At 40.6% G+C, this 18,241-nt stretch overlaps 1 protein-coding gene across 1 annotated transcript in view; it reads left to right on the top strand.

The window, feature by feature from the left end:
• LOC117823691 (probable palmitoyltransferase ZDHHC14) overlaps positions 1-18,241 on the top strand; it is a 28,585-nt gene that overhangs the window by 2,394 nt on the left and 7,950 nt on the right. The window contains exons 2-7 of the mRNA XM_034698921.1: positions 3,562-3,722; positions 9,998-10,141; positions 11,118-11,255; positions 16,826-16,874; positions 17,630-17,732; positions 17,834-17,943. Coding sequence (XP_034554812.1) covers positions 3,562-3,722; positions 9,998-10,141; positions 11,118-11,255; positions 16,826-16,874; positions 17,630-17,732; positions 17,834-17,943 — 705 coding nt within the window. The remainder of the gene's footprint in view (positions 1-3,561; positions 3,723-9,997; positions 10,142-11,117; positions 11,256-16,825; positions 16,875-17,629; positions 17,733-17,833; positions 17,944-18,241) is intronic.

The following is an 18,241-nucleotide window of genomic DNA, read 5'->3' as shown; positions in this document are numbered from 1 at the left end:
AAGTACGAAAATACCTGGAATTATTCATGCAGACTGTTTTATGATTAAAATAATGATCCATTAAAGTGATTTTCTCTGTGATATTACATCAGAGAGTCATTCTAATCATGTTTAATACAGCAGAGTATTTGTGAATTTCATCTGTAAATCAGTGACACTGAATCTAAAATATCATATAATCTGTCTTACACTCATATATGTGTTAATGCAGAGAACAGGATTAACACAGAGAGTGTAGAGTCAGTTTAAAGTTGCATACAAATATAGAAATAGTGGAGAACAGTGAGTCTCTCAGGATTGGAGTAAAGACTGAAACAATAATTGTCCTCAATGATCCAGATATTTGTTTTTAATCCCTCTTAGCTCTAAAAATACTGAGAAAACATGGGGACAGTCCTGGAAAAGAACCGACCTAAAAAGAGGCGATTATGGAGGATGTTTGTGTTTATTGTTTTCAGATGTCTCCTTCTTATTTCCCAGAATCTGAAGCCCTCTCTTCAGGTCACACAAAAACCTCCTCAGTTCAATCTGTTGATGAATTGATCCGTGAGTCTCTCGGCCGTGTCGGGACGAGACTTTAGTTGTTGTTTTTTTTTCCCACCACCAAACCTCAGGCTGCTTCCTGCCGATTCTCCTCGCTGTGTCTCAGCTCTCTGATTCGTCTCGGAGGATTTACAGGCGGAGGATGTCGGTAGTTTTAATGAGAGCAGTCGGTGTGATCAGGTAAAGGTTGTCACTTTCAGAGCTTAATTTAATCCTGGAGCGTCACATTCCCATCTTATTTAGTTTCCTCTCATTAACTGTGGGAACATTAAAAACAACACGTGTACAGACGTGAGGAGCGTGCTCAGACACGTCCCAATACACAGGTTATACATCCTGGATTCCAAAGAAGCTGGGACTCAGATTCAGGGTCTCTTTTGTCATATTTTTGGTTTCAATGGGTGACAAGTCAGGACTGCAGGCAGACCACTTCAGCACCTGGACTCTTCTACTACAGAGCCATGCTGTTGTAACACGTGCAGAATGTGGTTTTGCTGAAATCTGTAAGGTCTTCCTGAAGACATCATGGTCTGGATGGCAGCATGTGTTGCTCCTAAACCTGTAGATATTGTTCAGCATTAATGGAGCCTTCACAGATGTGGAAGCTACCCATGCCATGGACTCTTCTGATCCCCATACCATCAGGGACGCTGGCTTTGATCTGTTCGCTGATAACAAGCCGGGTGGTCCCTCTCCTCTTTAGAGCGGAGGACACAGCGTCCAGGATTTCCAAAAAGAATGTCAGAGTTTGATTCATCAGACCACAGGACAGTTTTCTACTTCCCCTCAGTCCATCTTAAACGGGCTCAGGTCCAGAGAAGTCTCAAGTGGTTCTGGATCTGGAGCTTTGCATGGTTCAGTTTTAACCTGCATTAGTGGATGCAGTGGCTTCCACTACCGAGTCATGTCTGTTTTTAATGCAGTGACTTCCACTACAGAGTCATGTCTGTTTATAATGCAGTGACTTCCACTGCAGAGTCATGTCTGTTTTTAATGCAGTGACTTCCACTACAGAGTCATGTCTGTGTTTAATGCAGTGACTTCCACTACAGAGTCATGTCTGTTTTTCATGCAGTGACTTCCACTACAGAGTCATGTCTGTTTAATGCAGTGACTTCCACTACAGAGTCATGTCTGTTTTTAATGCAGTGACTTCCACTACAGAGTCATGTCTGTTTTTAATGCAGTGACTTCCACTACAGAGTCATGTGTGTTTTTAATGCAGTGACTTCCACTACAGAGTCATGTTCCGTTTTTAATGCAGTGACTTCCACTACAGAGTCATGTCCGTTTTTAATGCAGTGACTTCCACTACAGAGTCATGTCCGTTTTTAATGCAGTGACTTCCACTACAGAGTCATGTCCGTTTTTAATGCAGTGACTTCCACTACAGAGTCATGTCCGTTTTTAATGCAGTGACTTCCACTACAGAGTCATGTCCGTTTTTAATGCAGTGACTTCCACTACAGAGTCATGTCCGTTTTTAATGCAGTGACTTCCACTACAGAGTCATGTCCGTTTTTAATGCAGTGACTTCCACTACAGAGTCATGTCTGTTTTTAATGCAGTGACTTCCACTACAGTCATGTCTGTTTTTAATGCAGTGACTTCCACTACAGAGTCATGTCCGTTTTTAATGCAGTGACTTCCACTACAGAGTCATGTCAGTTTTTTATGCAGTGACTTCCACTACAGAGTCATGTCTGTGTTTAATGCAGTGACTTCCACTACAGAGTCATGTCTGTTTTTTATGCAGTGACTTCCACTACAGAGTCATGTCTGTGTTTAATGCAGTGACTTCCACTACAGAGTCATGTCTGTTTTTAATGCAGTGACTTCCACTACAGAGTCATGTGTGTTTTTAATGCAGTGACTTCCACTACAGAGTCATGTCCGTTTTTAATGCAGTGACTTCCACTACAGAGTCATGTCCGTTTTTAATGCAGTGACTTCCACTACAGAGTCATGTCCGTTTTTAATGCAGTGACTTCCACTACAGAGTCATGTCCGTTTTTAATGCAGTGACTTCCACTACAGAGTCATGTCTGTTTTTAATGCAGTGACTTCCACTACAGAGTCATGTCCGTTTTTAATGCAGTGACTTCCACTACAGAGTCATGTCCGTTTTTAATGCAGTGACTTCCACTACAGAGTCATGTCCGTTTTTAATGCAGTGACTTCCACTACAGAGTCATGTCCGTTTTTAATGCAGTGACTTCCACTACAGTCATGTCTGTTTTTAATGCAGTGACTTCCACTACAGAGTCATGTTCGTTTTTAATGCAGTGACTTCCACTACAGAGTCATGTCAGTTTTTTATGCAGTGACTTCCACTACAGAGTCATGTCTGTGTTTAATGCAGTGACTTCCACTACAGAGTCATGTCAGTTTTTTATGCAGTGACTTCCACTACAGAGTCATGTCTGTTTTTTATGCAGTGACTTCCACTACAGAGTCATGTCTGTGTTTAATGCAGTGACTTCCACTACAGAGTCATGTCTGTTTTTAATACAGTCTTTTTAGACGATCTGTGGTTACAGCATGGCTACGTGGTTTATTAAAACATAAGTCCCGCCTCTTAAAATTCAAACATCCAATCACAGTGTCATATTTTGGTGGTGCTACCAGGGGCACAGAAAACAAACAAAGAAATATAAAAGAACTTTGAAAAAAGACAGTGATGTTATTTCAGAGTATTCATTTAAAAGTGAGTTTTCTTCAGTAGTCTCTAATCCGATCGGACGTCTGAAGGGTTTCTCTTTGAGTTTTTGTCCTCCTACATTTGTCACTTCAGCTTCCACAACACAGTAAACCACGGTGTTCCCCGCTGCCATGGTAACCACTTCCTGCAGCTTGTGTCACTACGGTAACAGCAGGAGACAGAAAGATGGGGAAGGATTGTACAATGTAGACATGACCGTGAAAGCCATGTGGTGTTGTTAATTCGTCCTTCATGGTAGGTACAGAGGAGAGGAGGAGATTCATCCGGAGACTCAGTTTGTGCTTCTGTCCCCTCAGCTGTCCCTTCCTGGCGTCCAACCTGACCCCGGCCATCCCGGCAGTCGGCGGTGTCCTCTTCGTCTTTGTGATGGGGATGCTCTTCAGGGCGAGTTTCACAGACCCCGGCGTTCTTCCTCGAGCCACGCCGGACGAGGCCGCTGACCTGGAGAGACAAATCGGTAAACATGAAAACACACCAAACACAGACGTGGAGCCGCAGCATCATGAGGAACATGTTGTTCAGGGTTGGGTTGAACTGAAAGACACTCTGGAGTAAATATGTTTTGTTTTTTGCAAATCGAAAGTAGCATTGAAATGGAAATCACAGTCACAGTGAATTTAAGACACACATTGCTAACGTTTGTACTAGCTAACAACTTTAAATCTGCTAACCCTTCATTCATCTCAAGCTCCACCCTCTGATGCAAACACAGTTACATCCAGCTCCAAACAGAAATGTTAAAGTCAAGGCACTAAACCGTGGTTAACAAATGTCACTGCTGCTACTTCTATCTCTATTTTAAGATTTAGAAAGTCATCAAAAAAAAGACATCACAACGTTTTAAGTTTTTACTTGATTTTATTTTATTCTAAATATATATATTTTTAAATGTATTTTATGTATTGTATTTAAGGGCCCATGTGGAATATTAAATACAAAGAAAGAAAGTAACAACTTAAGGTGTCTGTTAAAAAAAGCACATTTTAAAAACAATGTGAAATCAAGAAATGACAACCACAGAGTGCTGTCAAATAAAAAGTTATGATAGAAAGAAATTAAGAAGTGCTTGAAATGGCTGGTAAACCCTTTTTAAAATCGAATTAGAGGGTGATGAAAATTACAAGTGTTACATAACTACTAAAGGACCAAAAATAAAATGTGTGACATTACCTGAAAAAAATGAAAGTCAAGTAATTTGTAAAAACTTTAAGAAAGGACTGATGAATAAAATCTGACAAATCAAAGTAAAATAATTTGAGAATTACTCTGTGTGAAAATAAGCACTAATAGAAAACTTATTCAAGTAAGGAACCTATTGAGAAAAAATTAAAAGAAGATAAAGAATTCAAAATTCTAAGCAAAAAATCTGAATTCTGAAAAAAAAAATCTGAGGGTTTGTTTAAAGAAAAAAAGAGTTTGAATTTGGAATTCTGATGAGATAATTAGAATTCTGGAAAAAGTTACTTTTTTAAATTATTTTTATTGTGCCATAGAACATTAACATTACAAGTAACAATACTCAAGACACAAGTACATAACAAGCATACAACATTCTTCTGAGCTCTTTGAATACAAATGTGTATCTACATTTTAGAGAGAAAGTGGAAAAAGTTACTTTTTGATTTAAAGGGGACATATCACGCTTGTTTCATCAACATATATTGGTCTAAGAGGTCCCCAAAACATGTCTTTAAAGTTTATGCTCAAAAAAACACTTTGAAATCAGATTTTGGTCTACCTGAAAAACCCTCTTCTTCAGTCCTCCTCAGAACACTCTGTTTTCTCTCTGACCACGCCCCCTCAGGAAGTGGATGTGCCTCGGCTCTCCAGCACGTTGATCTAATGTTTACATGTTGGCTAAATATACACGGCTGCTAGCAGACCGCGTTACTTCAACCCTCTGAATCTGATCCTGACGGAGAGGCGCCTGCAGCAGGACCTTTCTGAACCATTGGTCACAGATTTAGTGTTTCTTGTTGTTTTATTTGTCAGTATGTCGACGTATGTCTTGGTACACAGCTACAGCTACAGCTACAGCTATGAACATGTAGCTATGTGGCTATGCCAATTAGCGCTAGCACTTATCCATGATAAATAAAAATCATCCACTAGATCTTCAAATCTGCAGACGTGGGGAGTAAAACCAACCTCTGCCAGAAAGGCAGCGGGACCTTTCTGAAGGATTGGTCACAGATTTAGTGTTTCTTGTTGTTTTATTTGTCAGTATGTCGACGTGTGTCTTGGTACACAGCTACAGCTACGACATGTAGCTATGTAGCTATGCTAACTAGCGCTAGCACTTATCCATGATAAATAAAAATCATCCACTAGATCTTCAAATCTGCAGACGTGGGGAGTCAAACCGACCTTTGTGTTTATTAAGACAGCCTACAACTAGCATGCCTCCCTCCTAAGCTCCTTGTTAGCACACATGTGTGCAGGGAATGAAAAACGGAGGAGGGATTCAGTATTATTTTATACAGTCTATGGGCTGAACAAGCTCCGAGCTCTGACTTCCTGTTACAGACCGGATGGCGTTGTGACGTATCAAAAACACTGAAAACTGAAACGGCTCGTTTCACACACATTTACAGAAAGGTGGAGAAATCAGAACAGGGGCAGAATGGATTCTTTTCATTCTCGGGGGGTTTGTAGACAGGGACACATATTTCAGGTAAAGAACCATTAAAAAGTCAATTTTGCATGATATGTCACCTTTAAAAAAATAAGATGGAATTCTGAACAAAAAGAAAGATTCCGGAATTCTGAGAAGAACATTCTAAAACTAAAGTCAGAGTTCTGAGATCAGAAGTCAGCTTTCTGCAAAAAAGTTTCTAAAAAAAACTCAAAGGGACTCATAAAACTTGTCAGAGATGTGAAGTGTGACCTTGAAAAGTAAAAAAAAAAAAAGTCCCTGAAAACAAAAAGGTATTGACTGATACGAACTGTGGAGGAAAACTACTCTTTAAAAGAAACTCTATTTATAAATAAGAACTTTCATTAGAACTTTAACGATGATCTGCTTTTAGTCTTCAGATATTTGAGCTCTGATTTTCATCTCTTTGAATCTCTCCCAAATCTCTGGAGGTTTCTTTTTCTTCTTCAGACGTGAGAAAATCAGCTGCAGAATATTTAGTTCACTAATGATGCTGAGTCATTACAGGAAGCCGCTTACTGCCTCCTCCAGTCAATATGTGTTAAGATTTCTGTGTGTGTGTGTGTGTGTGTGTGTGTGTGTGTGTGTGTGTGTGTGTGTTCAGTCACTTTTCATCTCTTCAGACTCAAGACCTCCGCTCTGTCAGAAACGCGTCTCAGCGTGTCGGTCGTTTCCACAGAAACTGTCAGAGCTCTCTGGTCTATATTTGGAAGCCTCTTATTATGTTTTTTGTTTGTTTATTTATATATATATTTATTCTTCACGGTGAATACATTAGCTGTCAATCACGGCGGAGCTCAGGCTCTGAGAACCACCAAATAAGGAAGGAGGAGAGGAAGAGGAAGGAGGTGGATTTTTAGGCTCAGCTCGGTGTGAGTGAGATGTGGAGGAAGGATAGAAATAGAGGGCAGTTATTTTTTACTGGCTTTTGTTTGTATATGATGGTCAGGAATGTATTCTGTGACGCACCGCTTGAAACAACATCCTGTCTGACAAAGTGAACTTCAGACGGGGGTCCAAAGTCTGTCAAATGTTAAAAATGAGACCCTCCAATTATTATTTCAGTGAGTTCATCTCAGTGAAATGCTTTGTGTCTTAAAGGAACATGGTGCACTGATGACAGGATACGCTCTCAGTGAAGGATCCCTCATTCAACATTTACGCTCTGCTGATAAGCTACATGACCCCTATTGTTCCCCACGACCCAAGCATGAAGATAGATGGGCAGCCAAAACCAGCACAACACCGGTGTTTTGTTAAGTCAGGCCAACGACAGCTGGTTAATTAGCTGCAGCGTCTCAGAGCCACCCTGCTTGATGCTAGACAAAAACTCTTTGTGGTATTTTGCTCAAATGTGTTTGTCTTATGAAAACACCAAAGTTACACAAACAAGAAGTTTAACCTTGCAGGATAGAGGAGTTGTTTGTCTTCCTCTAACTCAGTCAGCAAACGTTTGTGTAATGCTGTGTTACTTAAGTCTCATGTTGGATGAAATGCAACCTTTTTAAAACACCTGAATAACAAAAACACAAACATGCTAACCACTGAGGTAGAGGTAGACCAGTAACTCCTGTGAGGAACTATTAGTACAGTAGATAAAGGAGTGTGGTGCCCCCATAGACTGTATAAAATATGGACGTAGTATCCGTGACGTCACTCATCTGTTCCTGTGCGCTGTTTTGAAGCCAATCGGCGGCGGCAGCCATATTGGAAATGCTGAACTCAACCAGTCGAAGTGTGATGTAAAGGGGCGGAGTTTGAGCCTCTTAGCCAACAGCTATGTGTTCCGGACCAGGGGTCAAGTCAGTCATGTCCTTAATTGGGCAAAAACTGGTAATCTTAATAGCTTCTGAACCGTCACGTTATAAAAAAATTCACCCCCCGTACAGTGTGTGCCGATAGAGAGATTAGCTACGACGGTCCAAGCTGTTTTTTGAACCAGGCTGTAAACATGTTTATTAATGCTGCAAAGATCGTCTTCTTTGAATGGGTGTCTATGTGGTTTCTGGTGTTTCTGCAGCCAGCCTCTAGTGGACGCTCAATGAATTGCAGTTTATAACACTTCCTTATGGGCTTCATATTTTGAGACCGGAGGTTGCCGCTTGGGTGGCGCTGAAGGGAGTGGTATCTGAGCCTGGAACTGATAAGAACAAGAACTTTTAGTGGACTCACTTTGATCCAACAAGGATTATGTTACAGCCTGTTTTGTTGCTGCTAGCTAAAACAGTGTATTGGTGCATTTCAAGAACATTTGTGTCTCATTGAAACCCCAAATTCTAGAGGAGAAATTAGGGAATATCAGAAATTATCAGAATGACCCTTCAGGGAAAGGAAGTACAGGAGACAGCAACAAACTGTTTCCAAATCTCTAGAAAGTGCTCCTCCAAATGTTCAATTTGCAGAATAGTAAGAGTTCAAATTCCCATTTCACCCGCCAGCATAAGGTCTCTATGTATAAGCTGATCAATAACAGTTGAGATCTTTCTGTAAAACGTCCCTAACGCTGCTCGGTATTATTCAATATCCACACTAAAGTGGATTCTAACAAACTGGTTGATATTTCGGTATCAGATACTTGACACTCTCATATATCAACACTGGATAAAAAGCATCATCCGTCCGGCTCTTTAGAGCAAACATGAACAAAACGCCCCGCCTCTTCCTGCTGTGCGCCCTGTTTGTGATGCAGCTCCACACCGAGGTGAACGCCTCTTCCCAGGAGGCTTTGCAGCTGTAAATCCAGTCGACTGCAGTTTATCTCGCCGCGCAGAAGTCGACTCTTCAAGGCTGTTGAGGATTTTGTGATCCTGATTGTTGAACCTGAGGGAAAAGACCAAAAAAACTCAGCAGCCTCCCTGGGAGTTTTTACCCTTCAGTGATGAAAAGAAATGAAGCTTCTCCTGAAGGTGAAGCCTCACATAAGTACAGAAGAGAAGTTCATCCTCTGTACGATGGCTCTTTTAGGCTCTTAACGTTTGTGTTTGCCAGTTCAAAGCATTGTTAGTGTCCATATAACTTGTGATGGTAATGCTAAGCAAGCTAGCTTCTCAATTAGCGTACAGCTAGCATCGTCATTCTCAGGCATTTGGCATGTCAGGACCAAACAGTAACCTCTGGTGTTGAAAAATGAAGCCAAAGCGGAAGTCCCCAAAACTGCAGTTCCTCAAGTGTCCACTAGAGGCTGTCTCTGTAAGTGAGTCAGTCCCCATAGAGCCCCATGTAAAAAATTTACAGCAGAAATAAACATGTTTACAGCCTGGTACAGAAACAGTTCTGGTCTCTATAACTCATTTCTCTATTTATGACAACTGTGAAGCACAGAATATTTACTTAACTCACTTGTTTGAATTTTATGAAGGCCTAATGTTATGTATAATTAGGGCTGTGGCCTTTTTGTGTGACAAGTGGGTGCCTCATAGCTGTTAGCAAGGTGGCTACACTTTTGCCTAAGCTCCACCTATTTGTCTGCTTCTACATTAGCTTGAAGTTAAGTGGAGTCAGCATTTCCAATATGGCGACTGCCGTCCATCACAGAAGCTACAACCAAATTGTCAACAGACGTTTGTCAGGACATGTTTTTTATGGCTCTAAACATTTCAGAAAAACACTTTATTGTTTGTATTATCGGGGACAAGTGGCGTTAGCATCTTGCAAAGGGAGCTATTATGTGTGTTACCCTTAATATGAGGCTAATCAAAAGGCTATATACGTCTACATTAGCGTGTCCTGACTTGCATGTGTCAACAAAAAACAAAGGGGAGTGGATTTCTTCTTCAAACTTGGAGGTGCATTACCTTCAACAGCTGAGCTACAGTGGAACTAGGGGATTGAGTTTAGCATAGGCAAGTCACTGTACATGGGCCCCATTTTCTTCTGACTTCAGGCTCATGTTGGAAAAGCCAAAACACTTTCATGTTGAACTGCGGGGAAAGAGAGTGTCCTCAAAGTTTGACTTACTTTGACTCTTTAGTGCCAATGAACTGCTGAAAAGAGCTGCATCATCTGCATAGGCGACAACATGTCAGAGGACGGTTGTGTTTTCTTACTCACCTGAACTGTGTTGTGTTCTCTTTCAGACTCGGCAGGCTGCTCCAGACCGCCGCCTCGCACCAGAGAGGTTCTGATCAACGGACAAACGGTCAAACTGAAATACTGCTTCACCTGCAAGATCTTCAGACCGCCCCGAGCGTCACACTGCAGCCTGTGTGACAACTGTGTCGGTCAGTCAGAGCAAACTTACCAAATACTGAAACTAAACTTTAAGTAGACCTTCTTCTGCTTTGTCTACAACTTCATTTTTAGATCAATATTCTTGTTTTACACCTTCCTGCCCGGTGGAAACGGTAAATTCCCCCGCTTCCACACCCTGTCAGGCTGTCAGGGTTTGAGTACTGAGCACACACAGGGGACATCACTCGACATGCACACCGCTCACACTCTGCTCCAGCTTGGTTGTTCATGTTGTCCTCTCCTTTTAAGCTTATAAAAATAGTCTGTATGTAAGAAGTTGATATTTCTACCATGATGTCACCAACTGGTTTGTGGACTACAACTCTAAGGACTCAAGTTTGTTAGTTTTGGTCGTCACCATCTTGTTTTTGGAAGCCAGACTTGACAAATATGGCTGTAAAAAAGGCTTTAAGCAAATTGTACTCACTGAAACAAGGAATAGCTGACACCAAACTGTGTGTTTTGGTCACAGACTGTCTAAGTGTCTGTCAAATCAGCCCACTTTATGCCTTAATATACCATAAACAGGTGAGTAATGTATAAATGCAGCTGTGTACAGATGTCATGAAGAGAGAAATGAGCTTTGGAGACTAGGACCAAGCTGTAAACATGTTTATTTCTGCTGTAAAGTTTGACATAGTAACATGGAGCTCTGTGGAGATTGACTCACTTTTGGGGCCAGCCTCTAGTGGACACTCAAGGAACTGCAGTTTTGTTTTGCACTCCTTCATTTTTTTTTCAACACTAGAAGTTGCTGCTTGGTTTAAGTTCAGCTAAACACTGAAAAAGATGTTTTTCAGGATGTAGGGGAAGCTACTTGTTGATCCCAATCAACAATCAACCAGTGGAGTCGCCCCCTGCTGGACATAAGAAAGAATGCAGGTTTAAAGCAGTCTGCATCACCTTCACTTTATTTCAGTAGTCTTTAAAAACTTCTTCTTGCTTTTGTTTGTTTCCCCCCTGCAGAGCGTTTCGACCATCACTGTCCCTGGGTGGGGAACTGCGTCGGACGGAGGAACTACCGCTTCTTCTACCTGTTCATCCTCTCGCTCTCCTTCCTCACCATCTTCATCTTCGCCTTCGTCATCACACACGTCATCCTCAGTGAGTAACACCACCACACACCACCTCCTACACAGCACACACACTCTGCTTCGACTGTGATTCACTTATTGATTTCTTTATGAAAACACTTCAGCTGCTGCACACTCGGTCCTTCTGCAGCGCTGGAAATAAAGAGGTGTCTGTACTCAGGTGTTCATGTGAATATCTGAGATTCCTTTGATGACACTTCACAGTCTGTGAATCTGAAAGGATCTGAATACTGTCCTCTGTGGTATTTAGATGATTTAAAGCAGCTCCATGATGACATGAATAGACTAATAATTCTCCTCAGTCTGCATATTTATCCTAAAGTTTCCACAAACTAAATAAAATTTGTTTAAAAATCTTAAAAACAAAGACAAAAGAAGCTCATCCTCAAACGTGTGAATATGTCACATTAAATCCCAATAACATGAATAAATGTGTCTGACTGACTGAGTTATTAGGTGATGGTTTGCAGATTCACAATCTGCTCGTCTGAGTTTCTGCAAAATAGTCTGAAAAAAAAATATTGAATTTTCAGAAACTTCATCTTTTAGTAATAAGCTTTATTTATTCATTCAGCTGTTTTCAAAACAAAGTCACATTTGTTTCACATGGTTTAACAGAATTAAACATTTCAGGCTGAAGGCGAATTAAAACAGACAGTTTGATATAATAAAATGTTAAGTGTTCAATTAATCTGTCTTCTATTTCTAAGAGGAATAACAATTCCCTTTTTCTGTTCCTTTACACTGTTTGTTTATTTTATTCTGTTTATCCTCCTTTTTGTAGGTCCTGTTTTTATTTTATTATATTTCTTATTCTTGTTGTTTTATTAAATATTGAATTAGTGAACTTGTGGTGTACAAGAAATAAAAAAAAATGCAAAAGCTGAATCTAAAAAAAATAAATAATACAAATTAAAATGTTATAATCAGTTCAAAAAATGTAATCATACTGTAATAGATGTTTGAAATAGAAAGATGTGCTCACTATGATTAATGTTTTTATCTCATAAAATGAAAAGTAAGACATCCTGACATTTTGCAGAACTGAAACTGCAGTTCCTTGAGTGTCCACTAGAGGCTGGCTCCGGAAACTGTTCCTGAAGCCGATAGACAGTGGGTGCCATATTGGAAATGCTGAACTCAACCTAACTTCTGTTGAGTTAGTGTGAGGTAAAGAGGCGGGCCTTTAGCCTCCTCGCTAACAGCTACCGTGTCCCCGCCTGTCAGTGAAGTTAGGCACGCCCTTATTTGGGCAAAACTCGTAACTTTAATATCTTAAAAAATACAGAGCTATGAAAAAATTCCCCCCGTACAGTGTGTGATGATAGAGAAATGAGCTACTTAGACCAAGCGTCAACCTCCGGTCTTAAAATATGAAGCCAATGCAGAAGTGTTAAAAACTGCAGTTCATCGAGCGTCCACTAGAGGCTGGCTCTGGAAGCAGTTGAAGTCACATACACACCCATTCAAAAAAGCTGATCTTTACAGCAGAAATAAACATGTTTACAGCCTGGTTCAAAAATTATTTGACACCTGACAAGCTCATATTTTTAACCGCACACATCATACAGAGCATTTTTTTTTATAGCAGATTATTTTTGAAAATATTAAACTGAAGTTTTGGTCGACTAGACACTTAGCGGACTGACTGGTGGGCTTTAAAAAAGATTTCAAATGTAAAATACTGGGATTTTAAATCTGATTAAATCAATTGAATCAACACCAAACATTCATCTCAAATATTTTAAATTACATTTATTATGTTTAATCGTAGCTGCCCACTTTTTACGATCTACAGTGTCACACATCTAGAAAATAATGGCTGAAATTTCCTGTGAATTCATTGAATCATGGACCACAGTCTGCTGTACCTTTGTGACTGCTCACTTAACATTAATTTACATCAGTGACAGACTGCAGACGCAGTTACATCAGCAACAAATCCGACCTGAATTCTGCAGGGAATTTGTCATGTACTGATTCGCCCACTTAACAGAAACATATTCTGATGAGCTGAAAATTGTCACTGAGCCTCCGTGACCTCCATCTCGCCTGGAGCTCAAATCAATGCTCAGAAAGTCCACTAAATTATGCTCCTGGTGAAGTGAAGTTTGATCACATTAAGGCTTCATTTCCTGCTTTGAAGAGTGTAAGACATAAATGACTCTATCTGTGGCGTGTTATATTTCTGATGAGCTCTCTGTGTACCGGAGCGCGTGTCAGCTCTGCAGCAGCTTCTCATCTGTTTAATGGATCAGCCATCGATCCTGCTCAGGCCCGCCCCCCTGCCCCTTTGATTGACAGGTTGTCAGAGAGAGGCTGAGGCTGCAGTCTCTTCATGTTTCCTGTGACTGATCGATTGGACAGCCTTCAGCTCAGATACGGACTCAGGCTGTGAGAGAAACTTGATCACGCTACTGATGCTGCAAACTGAGACATTTATCTTCACCAGAAATAGAAATAACTTATGAAACATGGCCTTCAAACGCCTCGACCTGTTGGTTTGGAGTGTTGGAGCTGAACGACCGAATTAAAGCATGAAAACAGTCTGTATGGAGAGCAAAAGCAGGAGGATCAGCATTAATCTGAGGAGGATTTCTTTCTCTTTATAAACAGATATCTGCATGAAGAGTAGCTAACAATCTGTTCTACATCAAACATTTACACTGAGACACTAATCTGCTTGATGCTGTGTCACTAAAGACAATCAGCGTTTAGATTTCCTGACTTCCCTGAACGCAGCATCAGAAATGATGGATCCCACCTCCATTCAACAAACAAACATTGTAGACGTAGTTTTCTTCTCCTCTTGAGGACAGACCTGACAAAGCTTTTTACTTTCAGCTACAACTAACCTGTAATTACAGATTCTGATTCAGAGACATGTTGGATCTGGATCTCAGGGTCTGGGTTTTAGACTGAGAAGGGTTCTGGTCTCTAGTCTGTAGTCTGAGTAGTATCCACCAATCAGGTGTCAGCAGGAGAAAGTCTGTATGGAGGGCAACAGCAGGTGTTCTAGAATTCTGACATCATCAAAGACAGAATTCTAGAATTCTGTCTTTGATGATGTCAGAATTCTGTCTTTGATAATGTCAGAATTCTGACTTTGATGATGTCAGAATTCTGTTTTTGATGATGTCAGAGTTCTGTCTTTGATGATGTCAGAATTCTGTCTTTGATGATGTCAGAATTCTGACTTTGATGATGTCAGGATTCTGACTTTGATGATGTCAGAATTCTGTCTTTGATGATGTCAGAATTCTGTCTTTGATAATGTCAGAATTCTGACTTTGATGATGTCAGAATTCTGTCTTTGATGATGTCAGAATTCTGTCTTTGATGATGTCAGAATTCTGTCTTTGATAATGTAAGAATTCTGACTTTGATGATGTCAGAATTCTGTCTTTGATGATGTCAGAATTCTGTCTTTGATGATGTCAGAGTTCTGTCTTTGATGATGTCAGAATTCTGTCTTTGATAATGTCAGAATTCTGACTTTGATGATGTCAGAGTTCTGTCTTTGATGTCAGAATTCTGACTTTGATGATGTCAGAATTCTGATTTGAAATGGAACATTCCGTGAAGAAGGTCAGAGCTAAAGAAACATCAGTGTCTCTTATCCTCTTTCATAGACCTCCATTCAACAAACAAACATTGTAGGCGTAGTTTTCTTCTCCTCTTGAGGACAGACCTGACAAAGCTTGACTTTGGACTTTTGACTAATCTGCATCATGATGTTGTTATTTCAGCAAACTGAAGACCCGTTAATTACAAGAACATCACAAGAACATCAGTTTCTGTTTCAGGTTTATAAGATGAGTCGGTTCAAAGAGAACTGATCTGAATCAACAAGCTCTCTGAGAGAAGTCTGTAACTGATGATTGATTCTGTGTCTCTGCCTGGTTCTTCACGGTCACGTGTCATTGACCTACTTCTCCGCGCTCAGGCTGCTGATATGTTTTCCCGCCCCGCAGGTCTGAACAGGCGGGAAACTGGGGCCCGGGGCTGGCTTCACATTCAGACCCTAACAACCAGCAGACTGTCTGAGATAAACCCGTGTCTTCCTCTCAAACACTACGCTGCTTGTTTTCTGTTTTTAGCAGCAGGGCTATAAAAAGACGCAGCAGACTGTGGAGACTTTGATGTACAAGATGTAAATTTAGAGATCAGGAGCTCTTCCAGGAAGACCCCGCAGCTCGGGGAGGATTCAGTTTGGAGGAGTTTTGCACCTCCAGCAGAATCCTTTGAATCTGAAACTGATTCATGGCATGGTTCATGACAGGAAACACTGACCAGCTTAGCATCAGTCATGGTGGATGCTTTAGGTGCTCACATGATGAGGCTGGCCTCACTTACAGCCAGAGTCTTGTTTTTTCTTGGTTCTTTGGACTCTGTGGACTGAATGAAACCAGTTTGAAGCCCCAGTCTGACTCAATTTCTACATTTTCAGTTTAAATTCGACTTTTAACAAAAATGGCCAACGTTAGTGGTGTTGTTTTTGCCAATCTGACAGGTATAAACATGCAAAACCAGGACGTACGACTGTTTCAAAACCAACATGACAACAGAAACAATGAAGAAGCTCTGAGTCACATAATCCCATCAAGTTTTATCATCAGGAGTTTTCTGACGGGCCTTTCTTCCTCAGATACCTCACCTGACTTTCAGATGTTTATTCTGGGCAGACAACAAAGACAGTAACATCCTCAGGAAGTGGCATTGAGTCTGAAAATACATCTTTCGTGTCCATGAGTTCACATCTGACTGACTTTAGGACTAAAAATAAGGGGTTTGGTGAAGCACATAGAAGCTACAGAGACAAATGATATTTCAGGAGGTGGTGGAGACCAAAAACAGGGATAAAAGAAAAGTCATATTTCTTAAAGCTCTTGTGAGTAGTTTTAGGTGGTTATAAAAAAGACTGACATTTATTTAAAGAACATGTAGTTAATTTCATGTCTATAGTAGCTGCTTGATGTAGGTGCTAGATAAAGTGATTGCTTGGTAGTCTTTTTTTACATTTCCACAGTTAGGATCCAGTGGTTGATAGATTTTACTGTTTCAAGAGAGCACAATGAGGCTTTTGGTTCAAAACACAACTTTAATATGTTAATTTTTTATTTAATTTTAATTGTATTATTTTTCTGGTATTTATCTAAACATATCGTACTGATTTTACTGAAATGATTTTACTTTTATTACATTTATTTTATCATATTTTATTTCATTTCATTTTGCTTACATTTATTTTATTTTATTTTATATTTTATGTATTATTTCTCTGGTAATTCTCTGATCTTATTTTATTGATTTTACTGTATTTATTTATTTATTTTTTAGTATTTGATATTACTAACATTTCCTCTATCTTATTTTAGTCTTATAATTTTACCTAGGTTTGGCCGCATGCTTGCAGTTAGAAAGTTTGGGGTACTACTTTGTCCACAGGGGGGCGCCAGAATAGTCACAAACCAAAAGCTTCCCACAGGAGCTTTAATCTTTATAGGATGAATCCTGAGTTTTAGTCTTTTGCACTTTATTAAAGTTGAATCACCTGAACACACTCTCTCCTCTCTGCAGGATCGAACCGGACAGGTTTCCTGAGCGCACTCAAAGACAGCCCGGCCAGATATCCTTTCACTGTTCGAACACTGGATGGATCCTCAGAAGCTGCAAATGACTTTAAATGGGAATTAAAATAGATTTTTAACTGTGGCTATAATTTTGACTTAATTTGGGGTCTAAATCCAGTAGATTTCTTCACCTTGCAGCAATGAAACAGGCTGGAATGGTTGCAACATAATCCATGATTAATGAAAGTGTGTCCACTTAAAGTTCTTGTTTTGGTCCCTCACAGGCTCAGATTGGTCTGGCTAGATCTGGCTCTAAAGAACCCTCTTCCCCTTTAACATAAAGCTCTCTCTCTGCAGGGATCCTCTCTGTAACGATGTCAGACTCTCAGAAAAACAACCTGAACCTGTCAGAGACACAAACAAGAACTTTCAGCAGACACACTTTGAGCTGAGGGAAAATAATCAAGTGGCACTTTCACCGCCTCAAACACGGCCCCGCTCTTCCTCTGTAGGTTAGTGTTGTGTGTTTGTGTTTCTGATCAATCAATGGCTCTGCTGCAGTCACTAACTACAGGTCAATATGTCCTGTAATGCATTGCCAAGGTCAAACTACTGTCACACACTTAGAGCCGCGTTTACAATCAGCAGCGACCGCCTCTTCACACTCCTCTGCTGCAGCTGAGTCAACGAGTTCACTTCAGATTCAAGTCAGACTGTGAGACACTGAGTCATTATTATATATATGTTTAATTAGGTTATTATAGATGCATATTAATCAAAGTTTGAGTTCCTCCTTGACTCCGTCCTGCACCGTCCTGGAGGTGGTGGTGTGTTTCTTCTCCGTCTGGTCCATCGTCGGTCTGTCAGGGTTCCACACGTACCTGATCAGCTCCAACCAGACCACCAATGAAGACGTGAGTATGCAGAATCCAGGGGAAGTCCAGATGTATGTTTTAATTGACTCTGATCTGAATCATTTCTCCCCTTTCTGGTCCTGGTCCTGATCCTGGTCCAGATCAAAGGTACCTGGTCCAGCAAGCGAGGGAAGGACAATTACAACCCCTACAGCTACGGGAACATCCTGACCAACTGCTGTGCGGCTCTGTGTGGACCCGTGCCCCCCAGGTCAGTAACATCCTCTGAAAGACTCCTAGTCTTAACTCAAAGACTAACTCACAGACTAAACCAGGACTAGACTGAGGACTGATCTAAGACTTAATTTGAGACTAATCCTGGAACTAGAAAGGATTAAACGCCGGACTTGTGTCGGGTTATTGCTTGCTGCCGTATCACTCTACTACCTGGATGTAAACAAGCACAGGTGGCAGATTTCATCTCATGGCACGGCAAGTTTAGGACTCAACTTAATACTGAATCCAGCACCAAACCCAGGACTTTATTCAGCTAAAACCTGGACTTGAGG

The sequence above is a fragment of the Notolabrus celidotus genome, chromosome 13 (assembly GCF_009762535.1).
Source record: "Notolabrus celidotus isolate fNotCel1 chromosome 13, fNotCel1.pri, whole genome shotgun sequence".
Taxonomy (NCBI): Eukaryota; Metazoa; Chordata; class Actinopteri; order Labriformes; family Labridae; genus Notolabrus; species Notolabrus celidotus.
The sequence above is the reverse complement of the archived record's forward strand: the minus strand, read 5'-3'. Positions and strand labels throughout refer to the sequence as shown.